Source organism: Rhinoderma darwinii, unplaced genomic scaffold (assembly GCF_050947455.1).
Source record: "Rhinoderma darwinii isolate aRhiDar2 unplaced genomic scaffold, aRhiDar2.hap1 Scaffold_3429, whole genome shotgun sequence".
Classification (NCBI taxonomy): domain Eukaryota; kingdom Metazoa; phylum Chordata; class Amphibia; order Anura; family Rhinodermatidae; genus Rhinoderma; species Rhinoderma darwinii.
The window spans coordinates 73,383-90,154 of NW_027463437.1; the positions used below are offsets into that span (position 1 = coordinate 73,383).

Sequence of the window (16,772 nt, forward strand, 5' to 3'; positions counted from 1 at the left end):
AGGTCTTTCAGGGCATTAGACAGACCCAACCTAAACTGGCACCTTAAGGCAGGGTCATTCCACCGAGAAGCTACGCACCACTTCCTAAAGTCAGAGCAATACTCCTCAACAGGTCTCTTACCCTGACGTAAGGTCACCAGCTGACTCTCGGCAAAGGCAGTTCTGTCAGTCTCGTCATAAATAAGTCCGAGGGCAGAAAAGAAACAATCAACGGAGGAAAGTTCAGGGGCGCCAGGAGCCAAGGAGAAGGCCCACTCTTGGGGCCCTTCCTGGAGCCGGGACATAATTATACCCACCCGCTGGCTCTCAGAACCTGAGGAGTGAGGCTTTAAGCGAAAGTAAAGCCTACAACTCTCCCGAAAGGAGAGAAAAGCCCTCCGGTCACCTGAGAACCGGTCGGGCAACTTGAGGTGGGGTTCAAGGGGTGCGGTGAGGGGAACTACCAAGGTAGCATCAGGCTGGTTGACCCTCTGAGCCAGGGCCTGGACCTGTAGGGAGAGACCCTGCATTTGCTGAGCCAGGGTTTCACGGGGTTCCATAATGGTGTCAGGGACCAGGGTAGACTAGGTATAAGGCTTGTGAATTTGTAATGGTGGGGGGGGGTAGGGAAACGGACAAGTGAGCCCTAATCTACCCGCCACTCTGTCCCTGCCTACTTGCAACGACCCGCCCTAGGCGACGGGGTACAACTGGGCGGCGGTCCCTGCGCTCAGTAAGTGCATGACAAACACGACAAACAAACAAGGGAATACAAGCAAGGGAAATGGGCAGTTGCTCGCGGAAACACCGTGAGCAACAGAGTAGTGAACGAGCCGAGTCAAGCCAGGAGAGTGCGAGGTACAAAGCGAAAAGCAGAAGAGTAGTCAGTAAGCCGTGGTCTGTATGGAGCAGGATCAAAAATAGCAGGAGCTGTAGCTGGGCCAGGAAACCTCAAGGAAAGAATTCACAAGCACAGATGGACAGGAAGAGCAGGCTTAAATAGACCGAGGGCGGGAGCTAGCTGAGTCTGGCCAGGCTGCGATAGGCTCTCCCACTCCTAAGCCTGCCAGCCTGAGTGGAGGAAGCTGGTGTCTGTCTCAGGGATGTACACTCAGGTGTTGACTGATTAATTCTGGGAGTTAACCCCGAAGCAGTGCCTGGCAGATCCTTTACATATATACACATACACGTCACTGGGAGATTATATATACACATACACGTCACTGGGAGATATATATATATACACACACGTCACTGGGAGATTATATATATACACATACACGTCAATGGGAGATATATATATACACACACACGTCACTGGGAGATATATATATACACATACACGTCACTGGGAGATTATATATATACACATACACGTCACTGGGAGATATATATATACACATACACGTCACTGGGAGATTATATATATACACATACACGTCACTGGGAGATTATATATATACACATACACGTCACTGGGAGATATATATATACACATACACGTCACTGGGAGATATATATATATACACATACACGTCACTGGGAGATTATATATATACACATACACGTCACTGGGAGATATATATATACACATACACGTCACTGGGAGATATATATATACACACATACACGTCACTGGGAGATTATATATATACACATACACGTCACTGGGAGATATATATATATACACATACACGTCACTGGGAGATATATATATACACATACACGTCACTGGGAGATATATGTATATACACATACACGTCACTGGGAGATATATATATACACATACACGTCACTGGGAGATATATATATAAACATACACGTCACTGGGAGATATATATATATACACGTCACTGGGAGATATATGTATATACACATACACGTCACTGGGAGATATATATATACACATACATGTCACTGGGAGATATATACACATACACGTCACTGGGAGATATATATACACACATACACGTCACTGGGAGATATATATATACACATACACGTCACTGGGAGATATATATATAAACATACACGTCACTGGGAGATATATACACATACACGTCACTGGGAGATATATATATATATACACATACACGTCACTGGGAGATATATATATATACACATACACGTCACTGGGAGATATATATATACACATACACGTCACTGGGAGATATATATATACACATACACGTCACTGGGAGATATATATATAAACATACACGTCACTGGGAGATATATACACATACACGTCACTGGGAGATATATATATATATACACATACACGTCACTGGGAGATATATATATATACACATACACGTCACTGGGAGATATATGTATATACACACACACGTCACTGGGAGATTATATATATACACACACACGTCACTGGGAGATATATATATATACACATACACGTCACTGGGAGATATATATATACACACACACGTCACTGGGAGATATATATATATATACACATACACATCACTGGGAGATATATATATACACACACACGTCACTGGGAGATTATATATATACACATACACGTCACTGGGAGATATATATATATACACATACACGTCACTGGGAGATATATATATACACACACACGTCACTGGGAGATATATATATATACACGTCACTGGGAGATATATATATATACACATACACATCACTGGGAGATATATATATACACACATACACGTCACTGGGAGATATATATATACACACGTCACTGGGAGATATATATATACACATACACGTCACTGGGAGATATATATATATACACATACACGTCACTGGGAGATATATATATACACATACACGTCACTGGGAGATATATATATATACACATACACGTCACTGGGAGATATATATATATACACACACACGTCACTGGGAGATTATATATATATATATATATATACACACATACACGTCACTGGGAGATATATATATATACACATACACGTCACTGGGAGATATATATATATACACATACACGTCACTGGGAGATATATATATATATATACACACACATACACGTCACTGGGAGATATATATATATACACATACATGTCACTGGGAGATATATATATACACACACACGTCACTGGGAGATATATATATACACACACACACACACACACGTCACTGGGAGATATATATATATATACACATACATGTCACTGGGAGATATATATATACACACATACACGTCACTGGGAGATATATATATATATATATATATATACACACATACACGTCACTGGGAGATATATATATACAGTGAAGGAAATAAGTATTTGATCCCTTGCTGATTTTGTAAGTTTGCCCACTATCAAAGACATGAACAGTCTAGAATTTTTAGGCTAGGTTAATTTTACCAGTGAGAGATAGATTATATTAAAAAACAGAAAATCACATTGTCAAAATTACATATATTTATTTGCATTGTGCAGAGAGAAATAAGTATTTGATCCCTTTGGCAAACAAGACTTAATACTTGGTGGCAAAACCCTTGTTGGCAAGCACAGCAGTCAGACGTTTTTTGTAGTTGATGATGAGGTTTGCACACATGTTAGATGGAATTTTGGCCCACTCCTCTTTGCAGATCATCTGTAAATCATTAAGATTTCGAGGCTGTCGCTTGGCAACTCGGATCTTCAGCTCCCTCCATAAATTTTCGATGGGATTAAGGTCTGGAGACTGGCTAGGCCACTCCATGACCTTAATGTGCTTCTTTTTGAGCCACTCCTTTGTTACCTTGGCTGTATGTTTCAGGTCATTGTCGTGCTGGGAGACCCAGAAACGAGCCATTTTTAATGTCCTGGTGGAGGGAAGGAGGTTGTCACTCAGGATTTGACGGTACATGGCTCCATCCATTCTCCCATTGATGCGGTGAAGTAGTCCTGTGCCCTTAGCAGAGAAACACCCCCAAAACATAATGTTTCCACCTCCATGCTTGACAGTGGGGACGGTGTTCTTTGGGTCATAGGCAGCATTTCTCTTCCTCCAAACACGGCGAGTTGAGTTAATGCCAAAGAGCTCAATTTTAGTCTCATCTGACCACAGCACCTTCTCCCAATCACTCTCACAATCATCCAGATGTTCATTTGCAAACTTCAGACGGGCCTGTACATGTGCCTTCTTGAGCAGGGGGACCTTGCGGGCACTGCAGGATTTTAATCCATTTTAATCCATTTTCTTGGTGACTGTGGTCCCAGCTGCCTTGAGAGCATTAACAAGTTCCCCCCGTGTAGTTTTCGGCTGAGCTCTCACCTTCCTCAGGATCAAGGATACCCCACGAGGTGAGATTTTGCATGGAGCCCCAGATCGATGTGGATTGACAGTCATTTTGTATGTCTTCCATTTTCTTACTATTGCACCAACAGTTGTCTCCTTCTCACCCAGCGTCTTACTTATGGTTTTGTAGCCCATTCCAGCCTTGTGCAGGTCTATGATCTTGTCCCTGACATCCTTAGAAAGCTCTTTGGTCTTGCCCATGTTGTAGAGGTTAGAGTCAGACTGAGTCATTGAGTATGTGGACAGGAGTCTGTTATACAGGTGACCATGTAAGAGCTGTCTATAATGCAGGCACCAAGTTGATTTGGAGCAGTAACTGGTCTGGAGGAGGCTGAACTCTTAATGGTTGGTCGGGGGTCATATACTTATTTCTCTGTGCACAATGCAAATAAATAGATATCATTTTGACAATGTGATTTTTTTTATTTTTTTTTTATATAATCTATCTCTCACTGGTAAAATTAACCTAGCCTAAAAATTCTAGACTGTTCATGTCTTTGACAGTGGGCAAACTTACAAAATCAGCAAGGGATCAAATACTTATTTCCTTCACTGTACATCAGCAAAAAGAGTGGGAGAGCTGCAGCTTTATCTCCTACCCCCCTTGTTTCTGAAGATGGGGCCTGATCATGTTCTTCTTAGGTCAGTCCCCTCCTTTGTCCCCAAAGTGGCTTCAACAGAAAATACCAACAAAAGCAGTGCTGCCGGTGTTCTTCCCTCATCCAGCTAACGAATAAGAGGAAGCCCTTAACAACCAGATTTATAAGGGCTGTCAATGGCCCAGAAGATTTCCGACACTCTGAAAACCTCTTCAATCTTTCCGGATCCAGGAAGGCTGTGTCACATCTAGAGAATCTCTTGCAAGATGCATAAGAATGACTATCACATAAGCATAGAAGTTGGACCCTCTGCCTCCTCGTTTTCTTTAAGAGCCCATTCTACTAGATCAAAATCCACTTTTTGGGCAGAGAAGACGCAAGTTCTTCTTCAGGATCAGTGGCGCATCCTCCTGGTTATCGTCCTCTACATTTGCGCGGTGTTACAGGCTTCATGTCTCCGCATCCAGGGTTTCAGCCTTCGGCACGGAAGTTCTCGATCAGTGCTTAAAAGTTAAACCCTCCCTTAGGTTCTGCTATTCAGATCCCTGTTGTGCTGCCGTAGGACGAAGAGGAAAGTAAAAATGTTCTTACCTTGTCACTTTCATTTTCTGGAGTCCCAGGCAGCAGACATTTAGCACCCCAATCTGGGATACCTGCACCGGACGTCCTGAAGGCTGCGCGGAGCTCCTTAAAATCCAAGGTCCTTTCTGAAGAGGTGTCAACACTCCACCAACCTCTAGGAAACCGAGTACCTCAAGTCTATTCCCACATCTGGAATATATTCTTATCCGGGTGTTTCCAGAGGAACAGACCTCTTTGATGTGACTTCCCTTCAGTTTTTACAAGGGACTCAGACCTGACGCTTAAAGATTCATATATCAGCAATTAACGCCTTCTCTGCAGAAAAGTTTCCTCGTCACCCCTTGGTGTCCAGATTCTTCAAGGGAATCAATAGACTGAGACCTATATTCCATAGACCCTCGTGGGATCTTTCTACTGTCTTGAATCACCTATGTAATCCTCCCTTTGGACCAATAGAGGAAGCCTCTCTGAAGTCGCTTTCATTTAAGACTCTGTTTCTAGTGACCATAACATCGGCCCGAAGAACTGGTGGAATACAAACCTTGTCCTCGAAGGTCCCATAACTGAGATGTCTTCCTGATGTCGCCGTCCTGAAAACCAGGCCAGGGCTCCTTCCAAAATTTCCTTCAGTCTCAAACATAAATCAGGGAATAGTCCTTTTGAGTCAAGGGCCATCCTCGAAGCTGAAGCTACTTCATGTGAGGAGAGCGGTCCTGGCAGATCTTCAGCACTCTGGACCCTTCAGGAGTTCTCGGCATCATTCTTTCAATTTCATGGGCCCAATAAAGAGAATAGAGCTGCCAGTCATCTCTTACCAGGTGGATTAGAGATCTTATCAGAAAGTGCAATAAATCTAGGAGGTCAATATTCCCCCCTTAACATCAGGGCGCAGTCAATCAGATCTACCACCGCCGCATGGGCGGAAAAATCCAAATCTCTCTCTGGATGAAATCTGTGAGGCAGCGACATGGGCATCACCATCCAACTACGTGAAGCACGAGCGGCTGGATGTCCGAGGGTTCGGCCTTTGGCGAACGAATGCTTAAAGCTGCTCCCTGCCTGGATACACCGCTTTATAAGCCCCTGGTGTAAGTGCTGCCGTAGGACCAACAGGAATTGGAAAATGTACTTACTGAAATTTTCATTTCTTGGAGTCCAAGGTAACACAATAATTTTCTACTGCGTGCAACTAATGCATCTTCATTCTGGTCTCCGGGAGCTTATATAGGGGAGAACCGAGGGCTTAATTGGTTTCTGCATGTGCTGCTTCTTAACCCTGTCTCTTCTCTCCGTCAGTCAATAGATTTTAACCCCTCGGTAACTGCTGCCGCAGGACCAACAGGAAATGAAAATTTCACTAAGCAAATTTTCCAAATCTTCCTCTTCCTTTCATAAAATTTTGGGTCATGTTGCCAATGAGTGGGGCTGCTTGCTCCAAACGCCAGGGGCACGTGCCCAAGATCTCCTGTTGCCTGGAGCCATTGTAATGGTGCTTCACTATGTCATTGAATCCATGTATACCTTTTGTATGAATGTGGTGCTGAACGTCTCCCAGGACACAAAGCCGTGCTCCATCAGCTCAGAGATGGCCCTCAGTGTGTGACACATCACCTCTCCACGCCTGCAAGACAAGGACACAGCAGTTGGTCAAGAGGAGCGTGATCCCACTTAGAAGACATGATTTGAGCTATTATGTGACCGTAAGGGCGGATTCACACGAACGTGATTTGCGTCCGTGCAGCCCACGTGGTTATCACGCGGATCGCACGGACCTATGCAAGTCTATGGAGCAGTGCAGACAGTCCGTGAGTTTTGCGCAGCGTGAGTCCGCTGCGTAAAACTCACGACATGTTCTATATTTCGGCGTTTTTCGCGCATCACGCACACATTGAAGTCAATGGGTGCGTGAAAATCACGCAGGTCGCACGGAAGCACTTCTGTGCGAACAGCGTGATTCGCGCAACAGCTGTCAAACTCTGAATTTAAACAGAAAAGCACCACGTGCTACAAACATCCAAACAGAGTGTCATAATGATGGCGGCTGCGCGAAAAAGAGCACGCATCATACGCTGATAACACACGCAGCTGTTAAGTGCCTTTTGCGCACCCAAAACGCTGCATTGTTTTGCGTGCGCAAAACACACACGCTCGTCTGAATCCGCCCTTACACTGGAGGATTATTATAGAAGAACTTTTCTCTATTGCTGACTGTACATTGTTTGCATCCACAGACATTCTGATGTCTTCACATGACCCCCCCCCCCCCCCCAACGTCTCCCATCTTTTTGTTTCTCCCTTAATAAATGTGACTCATTTTATAGGAATACCATGCACACTCCAGATAGCCACACACCTTAGATAAATGTCGTCCACACACGCCGATTTTGGTGGAACTGGATGACCATCTAATGTCTAGATAGCCACGCGTGCACCATAGGAGAATGGGAGTAAGCCAAGACTCTTCTGGCCGCAGTTTATCTTCTTACAAACAAAAGAATGCACAAATCCAACAGCCAAACACTTCTCCCTCCCGACATCTACTGTCAGAGAAGATTCGGGACACCACCATACACATTAGATGTTTGGCCAATCCCACCAAAATCGCCGGGTTCAGATGACATTCATCTAATGTGTATAGCGACCTTTAGAAAGAACCGGCGCCGTGAAGGTCATGTAGATGGCCTTTCATTCATTTCTATAAAATTGTAAATGGGGTTCGTTTCCGAGCGCCAGCGGGCTAGGTAATTATGATATATCCGGCTTATCGGCCTACAAAGGAGCAGTTATCCACAGCAACGACACCGGCTCCTGCATGGAACATTACATTGAATTGTTTGCTGTGGTTGACGGCTCCGTATTCTCTCTGTAGGACGCCGCGTACTGATAATTGACATAATAACACTATAAGATGTGCTGCCTGTCCTCTCCGTGCTCTGCCCTTATAAACCCCAAACCTCTCTCCAATTCATTACCTATCACCTCCCCAAGCTCTTCCCACCAGACTAGACGCAGCCAGAGGCATTTTCTTCAACTACTTTCTTCTCTACTACATGTAAAAGGGACGCCCCGGCCCCCACTTATGGCTCATCAAACCTAGTCACCCCTCGTACAGTCAGTTGTACTAGATGCAACCAGTAGGAGATCCAGGCAATGTCTCACTATCTCGGGTGGCCGGTGGTATGTCCCGGTGTCAAGTGTATCTGCAGCCTCAGGGTGCAGATACAGTTGAATCCAATGCTGAAGCAAAGAATCGTCAGCTTCCTGCTTCAGCATTCAACTATGGAGTCCCGGGCTAGAGCAACGCAAGTTCTCTGGCCGTGGACTCCTGTCTTGGGAAAGCACTTGACGTCACTGTCCATATGATTGTAAGGAGAAAGAGGCAGCACTCCAAGGTTCAAAAAAATAGAAAGTTTATTCACCCATCAGTGAAAAAGGTGCAACGTTTCAGCTGCTTGACAAAGGCTGCATTGAGCAGCTGAAACGTTGCACCTTTTTCACTGATGGGTGAATAAACGTTCTATTTTTTTGAACCTTGGAGTGCTGCCTCTTTCTCCTTACATTTGTATACCATTGGGGATTTACAAGTCGGTTCCCTGGAGGCTTGCACCCTTATGCCGTGGAGGTTTTTGTTCTACTGTGCTGCCCATACACCTTCTCTTGGACTATCCATATGATGACGTCACTGTCCATATGATGATGTCACTGTCCATATGATGATGTCACTGTCCATATGATGATGTCACTGTCCATATGATGACGTCACTGTCCATATGATGACGTCACTGTCCATATGATGATGTCACTGTCCATATGATGACGTCACTGTCCATATGATGATGTCACTGTCCATATGATGACAGTGACGTCAGTGGCTCCTCCTGGAGTGGAGTGCCTAGTCAGTGTGGCCGATGCTCTGGCTGAGGACTCCACTCCTAGGGGTAGCCCAATAGCACTATCTACAGAGAGGAGGGGGGGTTGGGCGCTGTCTACAGGGGCAGTGTATGCATTGGCACTTTATATGTGGGAACTGTGGCACTATCGATGGTGGGCACTGTGGCAGTGTGTGGGCACTGGTACCATCTATGTGGATACTATATACAGTGGGCACTATCTACAGGAGCGTTGCAGCACTATGAGGCATTATACTGTATGGTGCCGCTATTGGGGCATTATGCTGTAAAGGGCATCTGTGTGGGCATTATACTGTATGGGGGTATTTGTGTTAGCTTTATACTGTATGGAGGCATTATGCTATATGGGGCAGCTATAGGGGCACTATGCTGTGTGGTGGCATTAAACTGTGTGCGGGTTCTATGGGGGCATTATACTGTGGGGAGACACTATGGTAGCATTATACTGTGTGGAGACACTATGGGAGCATTATACTGTGTGGAGACCCTATGGGAGCATTATACTGTGTGGAGACACTATGGGAGCATTATACTGTGGGGAGACCCTATGGGAGCATTAAACTGTGTGCGGGTTCTATGGGGGCATTATACTGTGGGGAGACACTATGGGAGCATTATACTGTGTGGAGACACTATGGGAGCATTATACTGTGTGGAGACATTATGGGAGCATTATACTGTGGGGAGACACTATGGGAGCATTATACTGTGGGGAGACACTATGGGAGCATTATACTGTGGGGAGACACTATGGGAGCATTATACTGTGTGGAGACACTATGGGAGCATTATACTGTGTGGAGACACTATGGGAGCATTATACTGTGGGGAGACACTATGGGAGCATTATACTGTGGGGAGACACTATGGGAGCATTATACTGTGGGGAGACACTTTGGGAGCATTATACTGTGGGGAGACACTATGGGCACAAGATACTGTGTGGGCTGAACCGGGTGTGTATGGGCGGCGATTCGGTGGGGATAGGGGCGTGGCTTAGAATTAAAAAATTTGCTGCATCGTTTTTCCCTCTTTGCGATACTTGAAAGTTGGGAGGATTGGGCACAACCAGTCATGAAGCTAAACAATAAGGGTGATGGCTATCCCTTATTACTGATCCTTACTCATCCTCCTCTTCAACTGTCTGAGACAAAATGTGTAGACCATCACGACTGATGAATTCCTGAGCAAATGTGACATCACGGGAGAGAACGGCCAACTTTTTCAGAGATTCTGATCTGACGTCCAGATTATGGCTCTGTACTCCCTGACATAGGCTGCTGGCCTCCTTGTCCTGCAAGTCAACAGAGAAACACAATCAGCAAGTCAGAAGATTTCCTTCACTCACTAAAGTATTAAGAGGGAAATGGCAATGATATGGCATATAAAGAAATTGTTATATGTGGTCTAAGCAGCAGTCTGTGATAACCACGTGTACAAGAACAACTGTCAGCTCTCCTGTGTGGTGTAGTATGGAGGATCTGTCAGCTCTCCTGTGTGGTGTAGTATAGAGGATCTGTCAGCTCTCCTGTGTGGTGTAGTATAGAGGATCTGTCAGTTCTCCTGTGTGGTGTAGTATAGAGGAGCTGTCGGTTCTCCTGTGTGATGTAGTATAGAGGAGGTGTCAGCTCTCCTGTGTGGTGTAGTATAAAGGAGCGGTCAGTTCTCCTGTGTGGTGTAGTATAGAGGTTCTGTCAGTTCTCCTGTGTGGTGTGGTGTAGTATAGAGGATCTGTCAGTTTTCCTGTGTGGTGTAGTATGGAGGAGATGTCAGGTCTCCTGTGTGGTGTAGTATAGAGGATCTTTCAGCTCTCCTGTGTGATGTAGTATAGAGGATCTGTCAGCTCTCCTGTGTGGTGTAGTATAGAGGAGCTGTCAGCTCTCCTGTGTGGTGTGGTATAGAGGATCTGTCAGTTCTCCTGTGTGGTGTAGTATAGAGGAGCTGTCAGCTCTTCTGTGTGGTGTAGTATAGAGGAGCTGTCAGCTCTCCTGTGTGGTGTAGTATAGAGGATCTGTCAGCTCTTCTGTGTGGTGTAGTATAGAGGATCTGTCAGCTCTCCTGTGTGGTGTGGTGTAGTGTAGAGGATCTGTCAGTTCTCCTGTGTGGTGTAGTATAGAGGAGCTGTCAGCTCTCCTGTGTGATGTAGTATAGAGGAGCTGTCAGCTCTCCTGTGTGGTGTAGTATAGAGGAGCTGTCAGCTCTCCTGTGTGGTGTAGTATAGAGGAGGTGTCAGCTCTCCTGTGTGGTGTAGTATAGAGGAGCTGTCAGTTCTCCTGTGTGGTGTGGTATAGAGGATCTGTCAGTTCTCCTGTGTGGTGTAGTATAGAGGATCTGTCAGTTCTCCTGTGTGGTGTAGTATAAAGGAGCTGTCAGATCTCCTGTGTGGTGCAGTATAGAGGAGCTGTCAGCTCTCCTGTGTGATGTAGTATAGAGGATCTGTCAGCTCTCCTGTGTGGTGTAGTATAGAGGAGCTGTCAGTTCTCCTGTGTGGTGTAGTATAGAGGATCTGTCAGCTCTCCTGTGTGATGTAGTATAGAGGATCTGTCAGTTCTCCTGTGTGATGTAGTATAGAGGATCTGTCGGCTCTCCTGTGTGGTGTAGTATAGAGGATCTGTCAGTTCTCCTGTGTGGTGTAGTATGGAGGAGATGTCAGTTCTCCTGTGTGGTGTAGTATAGAGGATCTGTCAGTTCTCCTGTGTGGTGTAGTATAGAGGAGGTATTAGCTCTCCTGTGTGGTGTAGTAAAGAGGAGCGGTCAGTTCTCCTGTGTGGTGTAGTATAGAGGATCTGTCAGTTCTCCTGTGTGGTGTAGTATAGAGGATCTGTCAGTTCTCCTTTGTGGTGTAGTATAGAGGAGCTGTCAGCTCTCCTGTGTGGTGTAGTATAGAGGATCTGTCAGTTCTCCTGTGTGGTGTAGTATAGAGGAGCTGTCAGCTCTTCTGTGTGGTGTAGTATAGAGGAGCTGTCAGCTCTCCTGTGTGGTGTAGTATAGAGGAGGTGTCAGCTCTCCTGTGTGGTGTAGGATAGAGGATCTGTCAGTTCTCCTGTGTGGTATAGTATAGAGGAGCTGTCAGTTCTCCTGTGTGGTGTAGTATAGAGGATCTGTCAGTTCTTCTTTGTGGTGTAGTATAGAGGAGCTGTCAGATCTCCTGTGTGGTGTAGTATAGAAGAGCTGTCAGTTCTCCTGTGTGGTGTAGTATAGAGGATCTGTCAGCTCTCCTGCGTGATGTAGTATAGAGGATCTGTCAGTTCTACTGTGTGATGTAGTATAGAGGATCTGTCGGCTCTCCTGTGTGGTGTGGTGTAGTATAGAGGATCTGTCAGTTCTCCTGTGTGGTGTAGTATGGAGGAGATGTCAGTTCTCCTGTGTGGTGTAGTATAGAGGATCTGTCAGTTCTCCTGTGTGGTGTAGTATAGAGGAGGTGTCAGCTCTCCTGTGTGGTGTAGAAAAGAGGACCGGTCAGTTCTCCTGTGTGGTGTAGTATAGAGGATCTGTCAGTTCTCCTGTGTGGTGTAGTATGGAGGAGATGTCAGTTCTCCTGTGTGGTGTAGTATAGAGGATCTGTCAGTTCTCCTGTGTGGTGTAGTATAGAGGAGCTCTCAGCTCTCCTGTGTGGTGTAGTATAGAGGATCTGTCAGTTCTCCTGTGTGGTGTAGTATAGAGGAGCTGTCAGCTCTCCTGTGTGGTGTGGTATAGAGGATCTGTCAGTTCTTCTGTGTGGTGTAGTATAGAGGAGCTGTCAGCTCTTCTGTGTGGTGTAGTATAGAGGAGCTGTCAGCTCTCCTGTGTGGTGTAGTATAGAGGATCTGTCAGCTCTTCTGTGTGGTGTAGTATAGAGGATCTGTCAGCTCTCCTGTGTGGTGTAGTGTAGAGGATCTGTCAGTTCTCCTGTGTGGTGTAGTATAGAGGAGCTGTCAGCTCTCCTGTGTGATGTAGTATAGAGGAGCTGTCAGCTCTCCTGTGATGTGTAGTATAGAGGAGCTGTCAGCTCTCCTGTGTGGTGTAGTATAGAGGAGGTGTCAGCTCTCCTGTGTGGTGTAGTATAGAGGAGCGGTCAGTTCTCCTGTGTGGTGTGGTATAGAGGATCTGTCAGTTCTCCTGTGTGGTGTAGTATAGAGGATCTGTCAGTTCTCCTGTGTGGTGTAGTATAAAGGAGCTGTCAGATCTCCTGTGTGGTGTAGTATAGAGGAGCTGTCAGCTCTCCTGTGTGATGTAGTATAGAGGATCTGTCAGCTCTCCTGTGTGGTGTAGTATAGAGGAGCTGTCAGTTCTCCTGTGTGGTGTAGTATAGAGGATCTGTCAGCTCTCCTGTGTGATGTAGTATAGAGGATCTGTCAGTTCTCCTGTGTGATGTAGTATAGAGGATCTGTCGGCTCTCCTGTGTGGTGTAGTATAGAGGATCTGTCAGTTCTCCTGTGTGGTGTAGTATGGAGGAGATGTCAGTTCTCCTGTGTGGTGTAGTATAGAGGATCTGTCAGTTCTCCTGTGTGGTGTAGTATAGAGGAGGTATTAGCTCTCTTGTGTGGTGTAGTAAAGAGAAGCGGTCAGTTCTCCTGTGTGGTGTAGTATAGAGGATCTGTCAGTTCTCCTGTGTGGTGTAGTATAGAGGATCTGTCAGTTCTCCTTTGTGGTGTAGTATGGAGGAGATGTCAGTTCTCCTGTGTGGTGTAGTATAGAGGATCTGTCAGTTCTCCTGTGTGGTGTAGTATAGAGGAGCTGTCAGCTCTCCTGTGTGGTGTAGTATAGAGGATCTGTCAGTTCTCCTGTGTGGTGTAGTATAGAGGAGCTGTCAGCTCTTCTGTGTGGTGTAGTATAGAGGAGCTGTCAGCTCTCCTGTGTGGTGTAGTATAGAGGAGGTGTCAGCTCTCCTGTGTGGTGTAGGATAGAGGATCTGTCAGTTCTCCTGTGTGGTATAGTATAGAGGAGCTGTCAGTTCTCCTGTGTGGTGTAGTATAGAGGATCTGTCAGTTCTCCTTTGTGGTGTAGTATAGAGGAGCTGTCAGATCTCCTGTGTGGTGTAGTATAGAGGAGCTGTCAGCTCTCCTGTGTGATGTAGTATAGAGGATCTGTCAGCTCTCCTGTGTGGTGTAGTATAGAGGAGCTGTCAGTTCTCCTGTGTGGTGTAGTATAGAGGATCTGTCAGCTCTCCTGTGTGATGTAGTATAGAGGATCAGTCAGTTCTACTGTGTGATGTAGTATAGAGGATCTGTCGGCTCTCCTGTGTGGTGTAGTATAGAGGATCTGTCAGTTCTCCTGTGTGGTGTAGTATAGAGGAGGTGTCAGCTCTCCTGTGTGGTGTAGAAAAGAGGACCGGTCAGTTCTCCTGTGTGGTGTAGTATAGAGGATCTGTCAGTTCTCCTGTGTGGTGTAGTATGGAGGAGATGTCAGTTCTCCTGTGTGGTGTAGTATAGAGGATCTGTCAGTTCTCCTGTGTGGTGTAGTATAGAGGAGCTGTCAGCTCTCCTGTGTGGTGTAGTATAGAGGATCTGTCAGTTCTCCTGTGTGGTGTAGTATAGAGGAGCTGTCGGTTCTCCTGTGTGATGTAGTATAGAGGAGCTGTCAGCTCTCCTGTGTGGTGTAGTATAGAGGATCTGTCAGCTCTCCTGTGTGGTGTAGTATAGAGGAGGTGTCAGCTCTCCTGTGTGGTGTAGTATAGAGGAGCAGTCAGTTCTCCTGTGTGGTGTAGTATAGAGGATCTGTCAGTTCTCCTGTGTGGTGTGGTGTAGTATAGAGGATCTGTCAGTTCTCCTGTGTGGTGTAGTATGGAGGAGATGTCAGTTCTCCTGTGTCGTGTAGTATAGAGGATCTGTCAGCTCTCCTGTGTGATGTAGTATAGAGGATCTGTCAGCTCTCCTGTGTGGTGTAGTATAGAGGAGCTGTCAGCTCTCCTGTGTGGTGTGGTGTAGTGTAGAGGATCTGTCAGTTCTCCTGTGTGGTGTAGTATAGAGGAGCTGTCAGCTCTCCTGTGTGATGTAGTATAGTGGAGCTGTCAGCTCTCCTGTGTGGTGTAGTATAGAGGAGCTGTCAGCTCTCCTGTGTGGTGTAGTATAGAGGAGGTGTCAGCTCTCCTGTGTGGTGTAGTATAGAGGAGCGGTCAGTTCTCCTGTGTGGTGTGGTATAGAGGATCTGTCAGTTCTCCTGTGTGGTGTAGTATAGAGGATCTGTCAGTTCTCCTGTGTGGTGTAGTATAAAGGAGCTGTCAGATCTCCTGTGTGGTGTAGTATAGAGGAGCTGTCAGCTCTCCTGTGTGATGTAGTATAGAGGATCTGTCAGCTCTCCTGTGTGGTGTAGTATAGAGGAGCTGTCAGTTCTCCTGTGTGGTGTAGTATAGAGGATCTGTCAGCTCTCCTGTGTGATGTAGTATAGAGGATCTGTCAGTTCTCCTGTGTGATGTAGTATAGAGGATCTGTCGGCTCTCCTGTGTGGTGTAGTATAGAGGATCTGTCAGTTCTCCTGTGTGGTGTAGTATGGAGGAGATGTCAGTTCTCCTGTGTGGTGTAGTATAGAGGATCTGTCAGTTCTCCTGTGTGGTGTAGTATAGAGGAGGTATTAGCTCTCCTGTGTGGTGTAGTAAAGAGGAGCGGACAGTTCTCCTGTGTGGTGTAGTATAGAGGATCTGTCAGTTCTCCTGTGTGGTGTAGTATAGAGGATCTGTCAGTTCTCCTTTGTGGTGTAGTATGGAGGAGATGTCAGTTCTCCTGTGTGGTGTAGTATAGAGGATCTGTCAGTTCTCCTGTGTGGTGTAGTATAGAGGAGCTGTCAGCTCTCCTGTGTGGTGTAGTATAGAGGATCTGTCAGTTCTCCTGTGTGGTGTAGTATAGAGGAGCTGTCAGCTCTTCTGTGTGGTGTAGTATAGAGGAGGTGTCAGCTCTCCTGTGTGGTGTAGGATAGAGGATCTGTCAGTTCTCCTGTGTGGTATAGTATAGAGGAGCTGTCAGTTCTCCTGTGTGGTGTAGTATAGAGGATCTGTCAGTTCTCCTTTGTGGTGTAGTATAGAGGAGCTGTCAGATCTCCTGTGTGGTGTAGTATAGAGGAGCTGTCAGCTCTCCTGTGTGATGTAGTATAGAGGATCTGTCAGCTCTCCTGTGTGGTGTAGTATAGAGGAGCTGTCAGTTCTCCTGTGTGGTGTAGTATAGAGGATCTGTCAGCTCTCCTGTGTGATGTAGTATAGAGGATCAGTCAGTTCTACTGTGTGATGTAGTATAGAGGATCTGTCGGCTCTCCTGTGTGGTGTAGTATATAGGATCTGTCAGTTCTCCTGTGTGGTGTAGTATGGAGGAGATGTCAGTTCTCCTGTGTGGTGTAGTATAGAGGATCTGTCAGTTCTCCTGTGTGGTGTAGTATAGAGGAGGTGTCAGCTCTCCTGTGTGGTGTAGAAAAGAGGACCGGTCAGTTCTCC

At 46.0% G+C, this 16,772-nt stretch overlaps 1 protein-coding gene across 1 annotated transcript in view; it reads right to left on the reverse strand.

Annotated features, from left to right (window-relative positions):
• Window positions 1-16,772, reverse strand: part of ELMO3 (engulfment and cell motility 3) — a 139,225-nt gene that overhangs the window by 42,680 nt on the left and 79,773 nt on the right. Inside the window, exons 6-7 of the mRNA XM_075848305.1 lie at window positions 10,498-10,667; window positions 6,984-7,083 (exon numbers count right to left, since the gene is read on the reverse strand). Coding sequence (XP_075704420.1) covers window positions 6,984-7,083; window positions 10,498-10,667 — 270 coding nt within the window. The remainder of the gene's footprint in view (window positions 1-6,983; window positions 7,084-10,497; window positions 10,668-16,772) is intronic.